The following is a 17,453-nucleotide window of genomic DNA, read 5'->3' as shown; positions in this document are numbered from 1 at the left end:
CACAATAGATTTTTAGATTATTTTGAGAAGCATGAGGATGAACTAGATGCACTAGTTAAATTTAATTTTAATTTTTATTTTCGGGGTGTTAGTAAGATAGAAACATAAAAGACAAAAACAACGCATATACAGTTATTCAGTTATGGAAAATGTTAATACCTAAATTTTTGTATACGGAAGAAGAGTTGGTAAAGATATATCCAATAATTACCTTAAAGGACATGTTATCAATTTATAACACCGAACCATTAAAATGCAGTAATTGTGGTAGTAAGTCATTAACAAAAGGTAGGAGTACATACATTTGTGATGATTGTTCTGTAGCGAATGGTTTTGTTTACAGTACTAATGAAGGAATGAGAGCTGCTTGCGTAAGAAAACCATGGTATGATACTACAAAAAGATTTAAGTTACAGCTATCTCGTTTGCAAGCTTTACAGGATAGAATTATTCCCGAAGATGTGTTCAAGGTGTTAAATGATTAATTTAGGGATATATCAAAAGATTTAATATCAATAAAATATGTTTTAAAAGTACTAAAGAAAAACATATACACAAAATATTATGATGATGTCTATTTAATACACTATCACGTTACCGATCAAAAACCATTAAACTTACGACATATGGAAGAAACACATAAACGACTTCGAAAACTTATACGAAACCTTTAAAGAACTGTATCCGAAAAGAGCATTGTTTATTAACTTAAAATGTGTTTTGTACTATCTGTTGAAAAAGCATGATGTTCATGTTGATATTGATTTTAAACATTCACCTAAACAAATAGAGATGTTAAAGAAATGTTTTGAAAAATTAGGATGGGCATTTTCTGTATAATAAATGAGTATGGATATATTTGGTAATGTTAAAGATAGAAAAGATAATGTTGATATTAGTGAAGAGAAATTAAAATTGTTGGAGAATTTAAATGATGTTAGCGTAAGTCAACTTAGGTCAATAGAAGCTCAATTAGAGAACGATAGAAAACGATTTGAAGATGCATTAGAAACGTTACAAGACACATACATAAAGAAAGAAGATTTTCAAAAGATTAGGATGGATACTACTAAATTGATTATGCAAAAAAAACTATATCCTTTTTATGTCGATTAAGAGCTAAAAACGTTGAGCCAATCTTTAGAATATTTAATCTCTCTAATGGTTACAAAATTTCTCTATAGTGGGAAAATAATGCACATGGAATTAAGTTTGGATAAATACTTTCTAGAGGTATATTTGGGTGATACGTTGATTGAAAATTTACCTTTTAACTTTAACAAGAACGATAAAATTACAATTAAACCAACTAAAAATTCAGCTATGGAAGAAGGTCAATTATTGTTTGTTATAATGTACATAGAAAGAGAGCTTTCCTAAAGACGTTTGCTATATAATAAATATGGATATTTTTGGTAATGTTAAAAGTATAATGGAAGAATCTAGAGAAGTTTTTACATCAAATTACACATCCTGGGTTAATTTTAAGAATAAAAGATTGGTTAATGTATCTAATGCTATCGATAAACAAGATGTAACATTTGAACAGCTTGCATCAGTGAAAGGAGAGTTTAATTTACTTACTAGAAAAGAAATTGTTGAATTTCCATGTCGATTGGCAGAAGATGATCTTGGGAAACCAGCCTTTTTTGTATATAATTTAGCTGCTGCCTACAAATTTCTTTATAGAGGTAGGTTAATGCATATAGAATCAAGTCTTAATAAACATCTTATAGACTTATTTTTAAATGACGCTTTAGTTGAAAGTTTTCCATTACACTTTAATATAAATGATCAGTTAACAATTAGACCATCCAAAGATTCTGAATTGAAAGAAGGTAAAATATTATTGCTTATTATGTATAGAGAAATAGAAGATGAAGGTGAAAACGAATCAAGTGATGACGATGATAATGTTATAAGTATAGTATTAGGTAGTGATAAATTTTAATTTTTTTGTTGATTTTCTATAAAATAAATAATGATGATGTATTGTGTTAAGTGTAAGAAATTGACAGATACGGAGAAAGATACGATTTGAATTGAACAAAGAATGGAAGATATCTAAATAAAGGTATTTGTTCTGTATGTGGTGTTACTAAAACTGAACTCGTTAAAAAGAATGATTGACTATATGATGGTAAAGGTGTTAGAGAAGACATTATAGAAAAAATTCACAAACCATCTAGAAAAAACTAACAGATTAAGTGTGGTTATAAAAGGTATCGATGATCTTTGGCAAACTGATCTTGTAGAAATGGATAGTGGAGTATTAAAAGGTGTTTCCAAATAAAATAAAGGCTATAAGTTTCTGCTAACGATTATAGATGTGTTCTCGAAATATGCGTTTGCTGTTCCTGTTAAAGATAAGAGTGGTAAAAATGTTATAGAAGCATTCGAATCCATATTAAGAACAAGAAAACCTAGTAACTTACAAACTGATCAAGGTAAAGAGTTTTACAATAAAGAGTTTAAGAAGTTGATGGAGGAAAATAAGATTAATCATTACTCAACCTATAGTGGTAAGAAAGCTTCTGTTGTTGAGAGATTTAATAGAACACTTAAACAGAACATGTGGAAAAGGTTCACAACACAATGGAATTACAAATGGATAATGATATTACCAACATTGGATAGTGAGTATAATAATAAAGTAATAGAACAATTGGTTTAAAGCCTATAGAAGTTAATAAGAAGAATGAGCGAACAATATTGGAGAAAGTGTATAAGAAAGAATATAAGCGTGTTAAACCCAAATACAAATTAGGTGATCATGTTCCTATAAGTAAGTCGAAAGGGTTATTTGAGAGAGGACATACACCTAATTGGTCAACAGAAGTATTTGTTATTAGCGAAGTTATTCCATCTAATCCGCCTACATATAGAATTAAAGATTTAGAAGATGTGTAAGGTAGATTTAACGAACCAAAACTATTAAAGACGAAACTTAAAGATGTTAACTTGGTGGAAAAGGTGTTAAGAAAGAAAGGTGATAAAGTATATGTTAAATGGCTAGGTTTTGATGATTCGCATAATAGCTGGATAGATAAAAGTAATGTTGTAATATAAATATAAATGTTGTCTTTTTATGGAATAATAACCATAAAGGGCTCGAACAGATTAAAGGTAATTAATAATTAAGGTTACGACTTTTATGATATAATAGTCATAAAAGGTAATTAGTTAAACATTAAACAAACCGTCTGTTGTAACATCGAATGCTAAATTCAATATACTACCTAAATCAGAATTATTATGATATTTTCTTATTATAACTCTCCAATTCACAAAACTTCTAAATATATATAAACTCTACAGATAGGTCTTGATAAATTGAAATGCTATACCAATGAACTTTGTCTTTGAACTCTGCAATAAATCCTTCTGTTAAATTATGAAACATTGAAATTATTTCCCAATCTACTTTGTCAGCATAATCTCATAAGGTTTTCTGATGATTGTTGAGTTCCAGATAAGCGCCACCAAGAAACTATCTGCATGTTCTCGTATAAAGGCTTCAGAGAGTTTGCTTCCATAAGATATAGCATCAAAATCAACTTTGTCTATAAACTCATTAATAAATTCTTCAGATAGGTTTTGATTATACGATACTTCTCTCCAATGAACTCTCTGCAAATTCTCTTATAAAGTCTTCTGATAAGTCTTGGCTTTCCGAAATAATCTCCCAATCAACTTTATCAGCTAATTCTCTTATAAACTCCTCTGATAATTTTTTCCATGAACATATTTCACTCAAATTAACTTTCTCCTGATATTTGCGTTTGAAATCTTCTGTAATGTGATCATAGTTATATTCCTCCTCATAATCATCATAACCTATAGATAACCATTGTTCATCAGTCAGTGAATCTAATATCTCATCAGACAAGTTCATAACGTTTGTATAGAGAATGTTTTGTATAAGAAATGAGTTTTTTTCTTTAGTAGCTTTCTTGAACAAATGATCTAACATACCTATGGAGTTGCTAAAATTTATTTTGTCTTCATCATTATAACCGCCAATATCTAAATATTTACATACACAATCAAATATAGGTTTGTAAGATAATATTTCCTTAGCACTAGTCATATTCACCTGTTCGTTTTTATTCTTAGATGTTTATGATGATGATGAGTAAGTTACAAAAATGATTTAATTTTAATATGTGTATATGTAACTTTGATGGGTTATTCCCATGAAAGTCGTGTTCTAATACAACGCGTAATATGTAGACAATGGCAGGAGTGTACAATGTTAAGTGTTGTATTAGGATATATGGAACTAAAAATAGTACAAAAATGAACATAAATAATCCGGCGAAGATAAAAATTGAGTAGTATGATTTTCTATATATTAAAAGATGAGTAATTATATTAGATTTACTGTAGTGGAGTTAAGGGGACGATGTAAGGAGAAGGGGATAAAAGGTTATTCGCGATTAAGAAAAGCAGAACTTATTGACAAACTTATTGAACATGACAACCTTATACAACTACCATTCTACAATGTGGATAACTACAGTGACTTGAATGTAACACAGCTTAAACAAGAAGCGAGAAAATTAAATATACAAAATTATAGAACGTTAAGAAAAGATCAACTTATAAGAAAACTAAACAAGAAAAATAATACACATTTTTCAAAATACAAAGCTAGAACAACAAGAACCAAAAGTAAAAAGTAAACAATTAAAAAGGATATTTCCATTTGAAGATGCTGTGATTGAAGAATCAAAACCAACACGTATACCTATAAAAGTAGAATTAGAAGAAACAGCATTAAAGAAGCGTTTACAAACTATTAAAGTTGAAAACACAGGATAATATAAAGACCCAATAAAAATTTTAGATACAAGTGGGAGAGTTGCTATTAACAAAATTAAAGAAGATTTAAAATTTCATCCAGTTAAAGTAAACCTCGTTTTCATTTGATTTTATAAAAGATAAAGAAATACAAGAACGCAATTTCAAAACATCGAACGAGAGAATATTAGAATCAACTGACTTAAATGAATATATACATCATGCAAAACAAAAACTATGTAGAGAAATGGAAGAATTTGAAGGTAGAGGATCAGGATGGACATTGCATCAAATTAAATATTTACAAATCAGATTAAACAAGTATGTACCATTAAGAGATTCTTCCTATATTGAACTTCCTAAACCAATTAAAGATAAGAAAGCAGTGATTAATATTAAAAATAAAGACAATAAATATTTCTTGTATTCTATTGCAAGCTATTTAAAACCTATAGACAGATGTTCTCAGTATCAAAGAGCTTCACATTATAAACAACTTGTTAATAAGTTGCAAAAGGAGTATTGTGATAACATTGAATTTCCAGTACAATTAAAAGATATTCCGAAATTTGAAAGAAGTAATATTTCCATCAATGTTTACAGCTATGACAAAAACTATAATGAATATCCACTTCAAATCACAAAAAATAAGCTGGAAACTCATATCAATTTATTATATGTAAAAGATGAAAAAAACAGTCATTTTTGTTGGATAAAAGACTTATCACGATTAATAAGAAGTCAAGTGACAAAACATACTGAGAAGTTATACTTTTGTGATAGATGTTTAACGAGGCACTTTCGAAATGAAAAGCAGTTGCAAAACCATGAGCTATATTGTAAAGAGCATGATGCGGTTAGAATAGAACTTACAAAACCATACGACAATCAAATAGAGTTTCAAAACTATAATCTATCATTAAGAGTTCCATTTGTGATAATTGCTGACTTTGAATGTATCTTATGCAAGTTAAAAATATAGCATAATTGTAGTAAAACAGTAAAATATAAAAAGCATGAACCAATGAGTTTTTGTTACTATGTCAAATATTCAAATGGGAACTATAAAGCCCCTGTTAGTTATATAGGTCTAGATGCTGCAAAAGTATTTATTGAAATGTTGCAAAAAGAAGCAATAGAAATTATGGAAATATATAACAGGGTAGTTGATATGACCCCGCTTAGTGAGAAGGAAATAGAAGCTTATAACAGTTCGGATACTTGTCATATATGCGAGAAAAACGTGCATGACTTACCAGCAGCTGTTGAGAAAAAAATAAATATATTAAAGGGGAAAATACAGTTCTATAAGGATAGAGATGATATGAGTGGAAAGATAAAAGGATGGAAGCATGACTTAAAAAGTGTAAAAGATAAGTAAAAATAAAGCAAAAGTAAGAGATCATGATCATTTAACTGGAAAGTTTAGAGGTGCAGCTCACAGTTATTGTAACTTAAGCTATCGAAATCCTAATTTTATTCCAGTATTTATTCACAACTTAAGTGGTTATGATACTCACCTGTTTGTTAAAGAACTTGCTTATGATAAGAATGAAATAAAACTAATTGCAAACAATGAAGGAAAATATATAACATACTCGAAATATGTGAAAGTTGATAAAAAGAATGGGATTAATTTACGATTTCTAGATTCATTTAGGTTTATGTCAAGGAGTTTAGCAGAACTAGCAAATAACCTTACAAAAGAACAATATAGAGAAACGTCAAAGTATTTCTCTAATGATTTATTAGATTTAGTAATTAAAAAAGGTGTGTACCCATATGATTATATTGACTCAATTGAAAGATTAGAAGAAACAAAACTACCTTCAAAAGAAATGCTCTTTAATAAACTTACTAAAACCCACATCAGTGATGAAGATTATGAGCATGCGAAAAATGTTTGGAAGTCATTCAATATTAAAAATCTAGGTGAATATACAGAACTTTATAACAAGACAGATGTATTAATATTAGCTGATGTATTTGAAAGTTTTAGAGATGTGTGTTTAAAAGCATATGGTTTAGATCCTGCTTGGTATTTCACTGCTCCTGGTTTATCGTGGGATTCAATGTTAAAGATGACTAAGATCAAACTAGAAATGTTAACTGACTATGACAAAATATTAATGATAGAGAAAGGTATAAGAGGTGGAATTTCACAATGTATTAAGAGATATGTAAAAGCAAATAATAAGTATATGAAAAGTTATAACAAAGACGAACCTTCAAAGTATTTAGCTTATCTAGATGCAAATAATTTATATGGATGGGCTATAAGTCAATACATGCCTTACAATGACTTTAAATGGATTAAACCTTGCATAGATATAATGAACATTCCAAATGATTCAGAAACTGGCTACATATTAGAAGTTGATTTAGAATATCCAGAATACTTACATTATACAAACTCAGATCTGCCATTAGCTCCAGAAAATATGTGTCCACCAGGATCGAAACATTCAAAATTATTAACAACGTTTTACAACAAAGAAAGATATGTTATTCACTACAGAAACTTAAAACTATATATGTCACTTGGGATGATGCTAAAGAAAATTCATAGAGTATTGGAGTTCAAGCAATCAAACTGGTTAAAGGAATATATTGATCTAAATACAAATATGAGAACAAGAGCTAAGAATGATTTCGAGAAAGATTTTTACAAGTTAATGAACAATAGCGTATTTGGTAAAACAATGGAAAACATTAGAAAGAGACCATCTATTACCTTAGAATGTGATCCAATGAGGGTGGAAAAGTTAATAGCGAAACCGAACTTTGATTACAGCACAATATTTACTGAAAATTTGTGTGCGATACATATGAAAAAAGAAAAATTGACCTTCAACAAACCTACATATGTTGGTATGAGTGTGCTAGATTTGTCAAAACTATTAATGTATGACTTCCATTACAACATTATGAAACCTAAATATGATATTGATATAGGCTTATGTTATATGGATACTGATAGTTTTATATATGAAATTGATACAGATGTCTGCTAGAAAGACTTAAAGGAAATGGTTCATCTATTTGATACAAGTAAATATGGAAAGGATAATCAATATGGAATACGACTAGTAAACAAAAAAGTATTAGGAAAGATGAAGGATGAAAACAATGGTAAAATAATGACAGAGTTTATTGGATTAAGATCAAAGATGTATGCCTTTAAAGTTGAAAATAAAGAGAAGAAAAAAGCAAAAGGAATAACGAAATGTGTAGTAGCAAAAGAGTTACAATTTAGTGATTATAAGCGAACCCTATTCAATGATACGAAAAGATACAAAAATATAAATCTAATTCGAAGTTGTAAGCATGATGTGTATACCATAGCTGTAAATAAGTTAGCATTAGCTTCAAGTGATGACAAAAGATATATACTAGAGAGTGGTGTAAGTACATTAGCTTGGGGGCATTATAAGATATAGTTAAAATGTAATTATGTGTAGTGTAGTTGATAGGTGTTAGTGAGTAATTATGTGTGGTTTAGTTTTAAGTCAAATTTAATTAACTTTTATGTGTAGTGTAGTTGATAGGTGTTAGTGAGTAATTATGTGTGGTTTAGTTTTAAGTCAAATTTAATTAACTTTTATGTGTAGTGTAGTTGATAGGTGTTAGTGAGTAATTATGTGTGGTTTAGTTTTAAGTCAAATTTAATTAACTTTTATGTGTAGTGTAGTTGATAGGTGTTAGTGAGTAATTATGTATAGTTTAGTTTTAAGTAAAATTTAATTAACTTTATGATATCTTTAAGTCCTAAAAGTGATTTTGTAACTAGATTTAGTGATTTTTTTTTAATTTGTAACTAGATTTACTGATTTTTTGTAACCAGATTTAGTGATTTTTCATTTTTGCAATTAGATTTAGCGATTTTTTGTAACCAGATTTAGTGATTTTTTGAAGTCAAAACCGGTTGTAATCAGATTTAGTGATTTTTTAAACTAAATTTAGTGATTTTTCATTTTTGTAACTAGATTTAGTGATTTTTTGTAACAAAAATTAGTGATTTTTTTAAATTTGTAACTAGATTTAGTGATTTTTTTGTAATTTTGTAACTAGATTTAATGATTTATTTGTAATTTTGTAACTAGATTTAGTGATTTATTTATACTTTTGTAACTAGATTTAGTGATTTATTTGTAATTTTGTAACAAGATTTAGTGATTTTTTGTATCCAGGTGTAGATTGTTTATTTCTTTTTCAACATCATGTGTGTTGGCTTAAAGTATTCTATCTTATTCACGCTTCTCCTCTATATACTTTGCGCTATGTATAGTTAGTTGAACCTTATGTTAAATGTTCTGTGTTTTCTTGTGTGTTGGTCGAAAAATATTGGGAGGGGAAGTGTAGGATTCCATTGTAATATTTTAGATGTAAGTTTTTATGATTTTAAATGTCATAAAAGCCTATGCGATCTCACTTTGGGTTATCCTTCTGTGTTAAAGTACAATAGTCAGTGGCGGCTTCATAATTTTTTTGACAGTTAGGGTTGGGAGGGGGAAAGTGTCTGCAGAGCATACATTCATACCCTACTATAACTACAGTATAACTTGATTTTGTCTACTTTAAGAAGTGGAAACGAAAAAGTTTAGTGCTATACTACGTAACTTTTATTATTTTTTTTTTTAAGTATGCATTTTCAGTTGATTTCTAGGATATTATTATTCATTTTATATAGTTGTTTAAAGTAAAGGTTATTACGCTTAAAGTAATTTAATCTATTTTCATTTTACAACTGTAAGAGAACTATTAGGAACCTCCACACTTATCTTGCACAGGTTCAAAACAGAGTTTATTTATATTTGGTGTGAAAAAAATTGTAACAAAAGAAGAAGTTTAAAAAGGTTGATGTAATTATAAAATTAATAATTCCATTGTTCTATTAACATACTATTGAAAAGGAGGTCGACCTCCTGCCAAGTGGGTTTCATGTTGGACAAATACCGTGTGCGTGGATTTTCTCGGGGTTCTCCCAGTTTCTCTCACTTTCGTCATTCCACCAATAGAATCCATCCAATAATCCCCGTCTCCCTGAGCCTCGATGCATAATCATGGGACATGATACATCCCCCCCAAAAGAAAGAAAAGAAAGAAAAGAAAACTTTGTCAATTCTGCCCCTACGGTGAATGACCCTCACTCAACAAGTAGAGCCCCCGTATTACGGGGTTTTACGCCATAGTAGTTACGCTCTTGTTCTCGATATCAGTTACTTCGGCGCAGGAAACCCGTGTTCGATTCCCAGGGAAGCTCATGTGGTTTGTATTCTACGTTAAGTAGTTGGCTCATGTCTCATATAAGGTGAGTGTTGAACAAGATGCTAAACTTAAAATCAAATCAATATCTATTACTATTTTTGCCCTGATATCTGTTAAGAGACGGACGGACGAATAGGCATACCTTTCTACAAAACTTTCGCTAATATTGCATAACATAGTTTGGAAATCTAATAAAAGTACATAAACACATACATTCGCTACAAAATTAATACTATCGGAGCTTAAAAGTAATATAACTACAAACAGTAAGTAGGGCGTAAATTAAACCAACGATTAACGAATAAATTGGAAGATTATATTTTTCGTAAAGGAACCGACTTTTGTAATAACATGCAGATAACAGGTACAAAGGACGTTCCGAAAGTAAGCTTCGTTATTTGTTTTGAACGGGAAAATGGTACACCAGGTGAAACAAACAATCGTCATAAGAAACCACATCCATTGCTGGTTCAACGACGGAAGGTGAGTCAGCGGAGATGGAATGACATGCGCATAGCGCCGATGAAGAGAGAATAGCAGCAGACCGGCGCGCCCGAGGTTATTCGAGTACAAATCATGATGACAGACAGACGCGTACCAACAACGTGGTCGCCAATGGAAGTGTGTACTGTTATCCGGTATGACTGGGCACGTAGGACTAGTATATCCGTCATCCTCAACGCATACAGACATGGTGAAGAGATCATGTCTCATCAAATAGTTGGTCGTTGGTGTTGCATGTTCAGTAAAAGAAGGCAGAGTGTGGAGGATGAAGGTCAAAGTGGACGTCCCTCCACATCAACGAATGAAAAACATTGCTTGAGTATAGAATATGGTGTTAGCGGACTGGCGCATAACGATGTCAGACTTGGCGTCCACACTGCGTATTGCTTGTGTATGAGTGTATGTGGTTCGTGTTCTGCAGTTCCCTAGGACGGCTTGGGCATTTACAACAGTTCGGGATTCGATCCTTTATCTTTTGGACGTCTCCTTTAGACTATAATAACAGTTTGGATCTTTTGCCAAAGCCGACCATATAGCCACTGGACAACACGGTTCAGAGTTCGGGGTCAGAACATTCTGGGAAATCGACATAAAAGCTGATTCTAATTGCATTCTCAATGCCGATGCAATTTAATAATGTGAAAATTATTATGTTGCATAGGCATTAGTTATTTATGCCGGAAAAAAAGTAAATTAGGTTATCTCTTAAACTAGAAAATATAAATTTATACCATGATAATTATTTTGGCAAAGGATATGCAAAATTTCACTTTTCACTTTAATAAACAACACTAAACTGCACAAACACATATTACATTACATTTTGGCACTTTAATTTGAATAATTGAATATGAGAATAAAATTTAACACTTGGCCCAATTGTTATTATTACAGTCGCGGAAGGCGCGGTAGTCGCGGGTTACCGGTAGTATTTCACTGCATCGTTAGTTTCCGCAATTTCGCAGTTACATTTCACTCACTTTGATGCTGAACAAAAGCAATCTATGGCGGTTCCAAGGGATGTCCTTGAGGTTGCGGGGTGAATTCCCTTTCCTTCCATTTTGTCTTATTGCGGGTGGACTGGAAGCTTTTCACTGCTCTGCTGCTACTTGTCGTCAAGACGATTATAGCTTAGTAATGACACAACGTTTGAAACTCTTAATATTTCTTTTCTTGGCAACATTTTCGTTATCCTAAGGTAAATTGGTTGATTATTAGTTGGTCTACTCATAGTCACCTTTACATTTTTTACATTTTTCTACATACGTTGCACTAGTTGAAATGAAACATTATTTTTGACACTAAGTGGTCGCACGTTGTTGCCATGTTAGTTGCACCAGTCAGACTGATTTAGTTTTTCTCTCCTTCTCCTCGCGTTTCTACGCAGCGGACAGAAGCAGCGTAGCCTGGTGATGTCAAAGTTAAAACTAACTATGAAAACCCATAGGCAGGAATTTTTGGAGACGAAGTTTGCTCCCTGTGCTGAATTTTAGCACCTTATTTGGAGAGACGAGAGGATCACTAAGATTTCTGTCGCAGACGCGACGCACACACACATATATGCATATTCGTCTGTTTGCTGAGAGAAAAAATCTTAAGATTGCTTTTATACGAGGTTTACTTAAAAATTAAACTTTTCTTCATTAATATTCAATTAGCTGAACGATATGGTTACATGTGCTCAGGCTTATCACATGGTCATGATGTGTTGGGTTACTTTAAAGTGTGTGCAAGATGGGTGCCGAGAAAGCTGACCCCGGATCACAAGAGTACAAGAATGGGAATCAGCCACGGTCACTTCATGCGGTACGCGCGAGAACGAAATTAATTCTTGTTCAGAACCATCACAGGTAATGAGATATGGGTGCACTATTTTACCCCAGAAACTAAGGTCGCCTCAATGGCGTGGAAGCATCCCAGTTCACCAGTGAGAAAAATTTAAAGTGTAACCCTCCGCAGGAAAGGTTAGGATACAGTATTCTGAGACGCGAAAGGTGTGATTCTCCTTGATTTCCTCCATGAAGGGACCCTCAATGCGGCACGTTACTGCGACACCTTCATCAAACTCAGGTCCCCTATTGATGAAAGAGACAAGGAAGGACTCTTGAGTGAAGGTGTTGTGCTCTTGGACGACAACGCAAAACCACACAGCAAAGCTCACACAAGATCTGATTCGTCACTTCGGATGGGAGAGATTGGATTATTTTCTACAGCCCCGATCTTGTCCCATCGCACTTTCTCCTGTTCCCTGCATTGAAAGCCACAGTCTCGGAACGTCACTTCCAAAATAATGCTGAAGTGGAGCAGGTTATGCGGCATTTCCTTGCATCCCAGGGTACCGTGTTTTACCAAAGTAGTTCCTTCAAACTGATTGCACGCTACGACAACTGTGTCAATGTCGGTGATGACTATGTCGAAAAATACTGCACGGTATATAGTAGTTCATGATTCCATGATGTGATTATGTTTGGCATTAAAGTTTCTGTGTAAAAAAGGACGAAACTTACACCCGGAACGTCCCTTGTACACAAGATATTTTACCATCTTGATTTTCGAGGCTCTGGACATTAATCATTTTCTGAAAAAATATCTATTGCTAAAAAGTTAAATGTGTCATTATCTTGCAACATTTACACTAACTGGTTCTAAAGTGACTCATCTAGTATATTGGATAATAGTCCATTTTTTTCCTGTATTCAAAGCCTTATAATCTTAGATTTCGCGTAAATAGCAATACCATTTGTATATGGTATTTTTAGCAGTGGTTTACCTAGAACGGAAGAGGTGTAATGGAATTGCAGAGGTACAAAGTTACAATTTACCTATAGGAGAGTTTTTTACTATGTCTAATTGAAATAGGGGTTCTTAAAATATTTGAGAGTATTAGTTGACGTAAATCTTATCCCTATAGTTAACGATGTTTAATTTGATTTGATTTATTTACGATAGTATTCGAACATGGTTTGTTAAGAGTCAATTTAATTCCAGATTTTTCCTTTTATAGATGTTCACATGGAAAATATATTGCATGTAGCGGCGAGGTCAGCAAGTCATGCAATGATGGAGTTTCTACTAAATCATAAACCATATTTTGGTTTATTAAATACACCGGTGGGGTACAGCACTGACACACCATTGTGCATTGCTGTGGATTCTGGAATGTTAGAAACAGCACTTCTGCTACTGGACCTTGGAGCAGAATATAAAATCCTTGGGCTACTTCAAAGTATTATTGGTAGAAGTTATTCTATGTTACTACAAAGGATAGTCAATATGAACCAAAAATGGTGTTTCAAGGAGTTTATTCGTTCAGTACCTAATTTTCAGGATATGAATTGTTTACACATTGCTGCTCAAAACGAAAATAGTAAATGTCTTGAAATCATTTTCGATTGCTATACGGCTATTTATGGGAGAAAGCCACGACGTAGTCTCTTCTCACATACAGTTAGTGCCGGCTTTTTACTTGATTTCACGGCTTTGGAAGCGAAAGACAACATTGGACGTACACCGCTTCATATCGCAGCTCAAGCTCGCTCTCGAGCTTGTACTAAACGATTAATTCTAAGAGGAGCTGACATTGCAGCAGAAACATCTTATGAAAGGACCGCAATCCAAATGATATTTAAAAGTGTTCCTTCTCCTTTTCAGTTAATGCAAGAAATATTTGATCATTGTGTTACAATTATTGATGTCCCTTACCTCACAATGTCTACTTTATTCCGACAGAGGAAATACAGATTCCATCATGAGACGGATAAAGCGTGGGTAATACTTGATTTTGGAATATTAATTCCAAGAACTGAAAATGTCTGTCAAGTAAGTAACGTTTTCGCAATCATGGCTGGCGCTCGAGACTCAGAGGAACAACAATTTACGAGTCATCCTTTGATAGAAAGCTTCATTGCGTTAAAGTGGAATCGAGTTAGATGGCTTTTCTATACTTGTTTTATTGCATACATCTTATTTGTCACTTTCCTAACAGCTTTTGCATTCATTAAAAAGGGTTTAGGGATTGATAATAATGCTTTTTTTGCTATCAGGGCATTACTCATTACTTTTTGCATTATAGTAATAATTTTTGAGCTACCTGGACTGATCGTGATGATAACTTTGTCACGCAACAAGAGTGTACTAACTGGAAGCCTTATCAGAAGTATTCCTGTGTTTTTGGGATTCATAACAAGTTTTGGTGATCCTATGAACAGATGGGTAAACTCTGTGACTGCTTACAACATGGTGTTTGCTTGGATGTGTATCTTGATTCATGCTGAAAGATTTAGTAACTTTGGCCAGTATCCATGTATGTTCAGGGAAGTTATTCATATTACACTACGATTTTCGGGTTTCTTCTTTCTAATAACCGTTGGATTTGCATTTGGTGCATTGCTGATGATCAAACCTCTCAAAGACTGCTCAGAGCCAGACAATGCGGCCGAGTATAGTATATTTGATTACATTATCCGAGCATTCGCAATTTGGTCACAGACTGACGATTATGATCTGGACGAACTCGAAGTCTGCTATCCGGGTTGGAATGTGTTAGCTTTTTATATCTTTAATTTGGTGTGCTGTGTAGGGCTTTATAACTTTGTTGAGGCAGTAACTGTAAGTAACACAAAACAACTTCATTGTGCTGGTCTTTACATGAGAATTAGAGAGCAAATGGTTTCTCTGTGGATTTTAGAATCTTTAACGTTTTCTTGCAACTTAAAGTTCTTACAACGTATACGGGAATATATGAATGTTGATCGACATGAACTATTCAAGCTCAATGAATTAGATGAAATATTTAATACTGCACTTGCATTTGCTTTGTTAAATGTTGCTACGTCTATTGAAGAAGTTTAAATGGTTCTAATTGTTAATAACATAATATTTTTAGTAAACATTTTAAAGACAAGTACTTCGATGTAAGATTTCATTATGTATATTAAGTCGTATCATCGAGTATAGAAACGAATCAAATTAAAACTTTACTCTCAAAGATGGAAGAAGATTTTACTCTAAGACATGGCCCTTGGTAAGGAATAATTTATTTCAAAGTCTACTTTCTTTTTAAATGCGTTCAAATTGTTATGCATATTGCAGGATGTTGTTTCAGATTTTAACGTCCCTTTCCAGCACAGACCGTATGAACCTACAGCTTAACATGAGAAACGAACTACATGAGCTCCAACCGAAATTAAGCTCGGGTCTCCCGCACAAACTATGTTAACGTTCATTATCCAGCCACGAGGGAATATATACATTGTGTTTCAAAACAACACCGACAATATTTGGGAGGTGATTACTGGCACCAAGATAAGACAAAAAGTATAGACCATCCTCAGTGCACAAATGCTTCCTTTCGGAGTTAGGGCCTATAGGCTGCCGAAAACATGAAAAAATGAACTTTAAAGGTCCATAGCTCCAAAACTGTGGGACCTACTGTACCCGGATCAAGACTTCACTCAGGAACTAGTATGTATCCTATCCAAATATCCAAGTTTCAGAATCGTGTGGTACTTCCATAACGATTTTTATAGAGGTAGTTGGAAAGTACTTCAGATGATATGGCCGTTGAAAAACTCCCTCTATTAAAAATGGCTTCGTGAGTACCTTAGGATTCTGAAACATGAATTTTTGGATAGCGCACATATTTGTTCCTAAGTGAAGTCTTGACCTGAACACGGTATACTCCATAGTTTTGAAGCTAGAAGTTTTTGAAGCTAGAAGTTCTGAAGTTTTTTCATGTTTTTGGCAGCCTATAACTCAGAAAGGAAGCATTTGTGCACCCAGGATAGTCTATACTTTTTGTCTTATCTTGGTGTCAGGAATAACCTTCCAAACATTGCCAGTGTTGTTTTGAAACACTCTGTATATATATATATATATATGAGTGTGTGTGTGTGTGTGTGTGTGTGTATGTGTGTGTGTGTGTGTGTGTGTGTGTCTGTGTCTAAATTTATGTTATTTATTTACAATTAAATTGTGAGAGAGAGAGAGAGAGAGAGAGAGAGTTTATGTGTGTATATTTCACCTTGTTCATCTGTTGAAACTTATCATCCTTTCTTAGCATTGAGGCTATATGTAATATGCAGCTACAGTTTAAAGTAGAATCTGATACACTGTAATGCGTTCAAATTTTAATGCTCTGTCGTCAGAAATCGAATCATGTATCGCATGCAGCAAAGATGTACAGCGGTGGACACTTCTAAATGGTACAGCCATATGGAGATTTACGGCTAAGGTGTACCATTTAGAAGTGTCCACCGCTGTACACATTGACCACTAGACCAGCGGGAAGGGAGAATAAATTTCAGAATGTGTTTATAGTTTATATCTCAGGATCTGTTGGTATAATATAATATAATAAATGATCCATTCCTTATTTACTCTTAGCCTATGGCCTGATACAAACATAAATCGTATATTGAAGAATTCCACTGGGTAGTAGCTTCATATTGGAAATACACTCCTGCGCACAAAGAAAATAACTTATATTTCTTTAAATGTAACTTATATTACTCAACCAACTGAATACTTTAAATATTGACACATCAGTTGTTCAATCACATAAGAAGAGCGGAGTAGCAATTAAATTTAGTTACGCCAGGTACGGTTCTTACAACGAATCAATTATATGGTTATTATCAGACGATACATTAAAGAGAGTTGAAGAATGCTATATACTTTTTCAAGTCATCTTTTCCGTAATCTTCGCCAACATGTTCTCAATACAATTTAGATTAGAAAAATTATCATTAATATTACTGTTACCTTTATTAGTGTGTTCAGTAAAATATTCAAATGTATTATTCAAGAATGTATTTAACTTAAGCTTTTGCACCTAAAGTGCTAGTTACATGAATCCCAATGTGGTTCTGTCAAATAAA

The 17,453-nt window shown here is 32.7% G+C and overlaps 1 protein-coding gene across 1 annotated transcript in view; it reads left to right on the top strand.

Annotated features, from left to right (window-relative positions):
* Nucleotides 1-15,829, top strand: part of LOC145666689 (uncharacterized) — a 267,228-nt gene extending 251,399 nt beyond the window's left edge. The window contains exon 4 of the mRNA XM_081734173.1: nt 13,580-15,829. Coding sequence (XP_081590299.1) covers nt 13,580-15,426 — 1,847 coding nt within the window. The 3' untranslated portion in view covers nt 15,427-15,829. The remainder of the gene's footprint in view (nt 1-13,579) is intronic.
* The last annotated feature ends 1,624 nt before the right edge of the window (nt 15,830-17,453 follow it).

The sequence above is a fragment of the Thermobia domestica genome, chromosome 12 (assembly GCF_964235325.1).
Source record: "Thermobia domestica chromosome 12, izTheDome1.hap1.1, whole genome shotgun sequence".
Classification (NCBI taxonomy): domain Eukaryota; kingdom Metazoa; phylum Arthropoda; class Insecta; order Zygentoma; family Lepismatidae; genus Thermobia; species Thermobia domestica.
The sequence above is the reverse complement of the archived record's forward strand: the minus strand, read 5'-3'. Positions and strand labels throughout refer to the sequence as shown.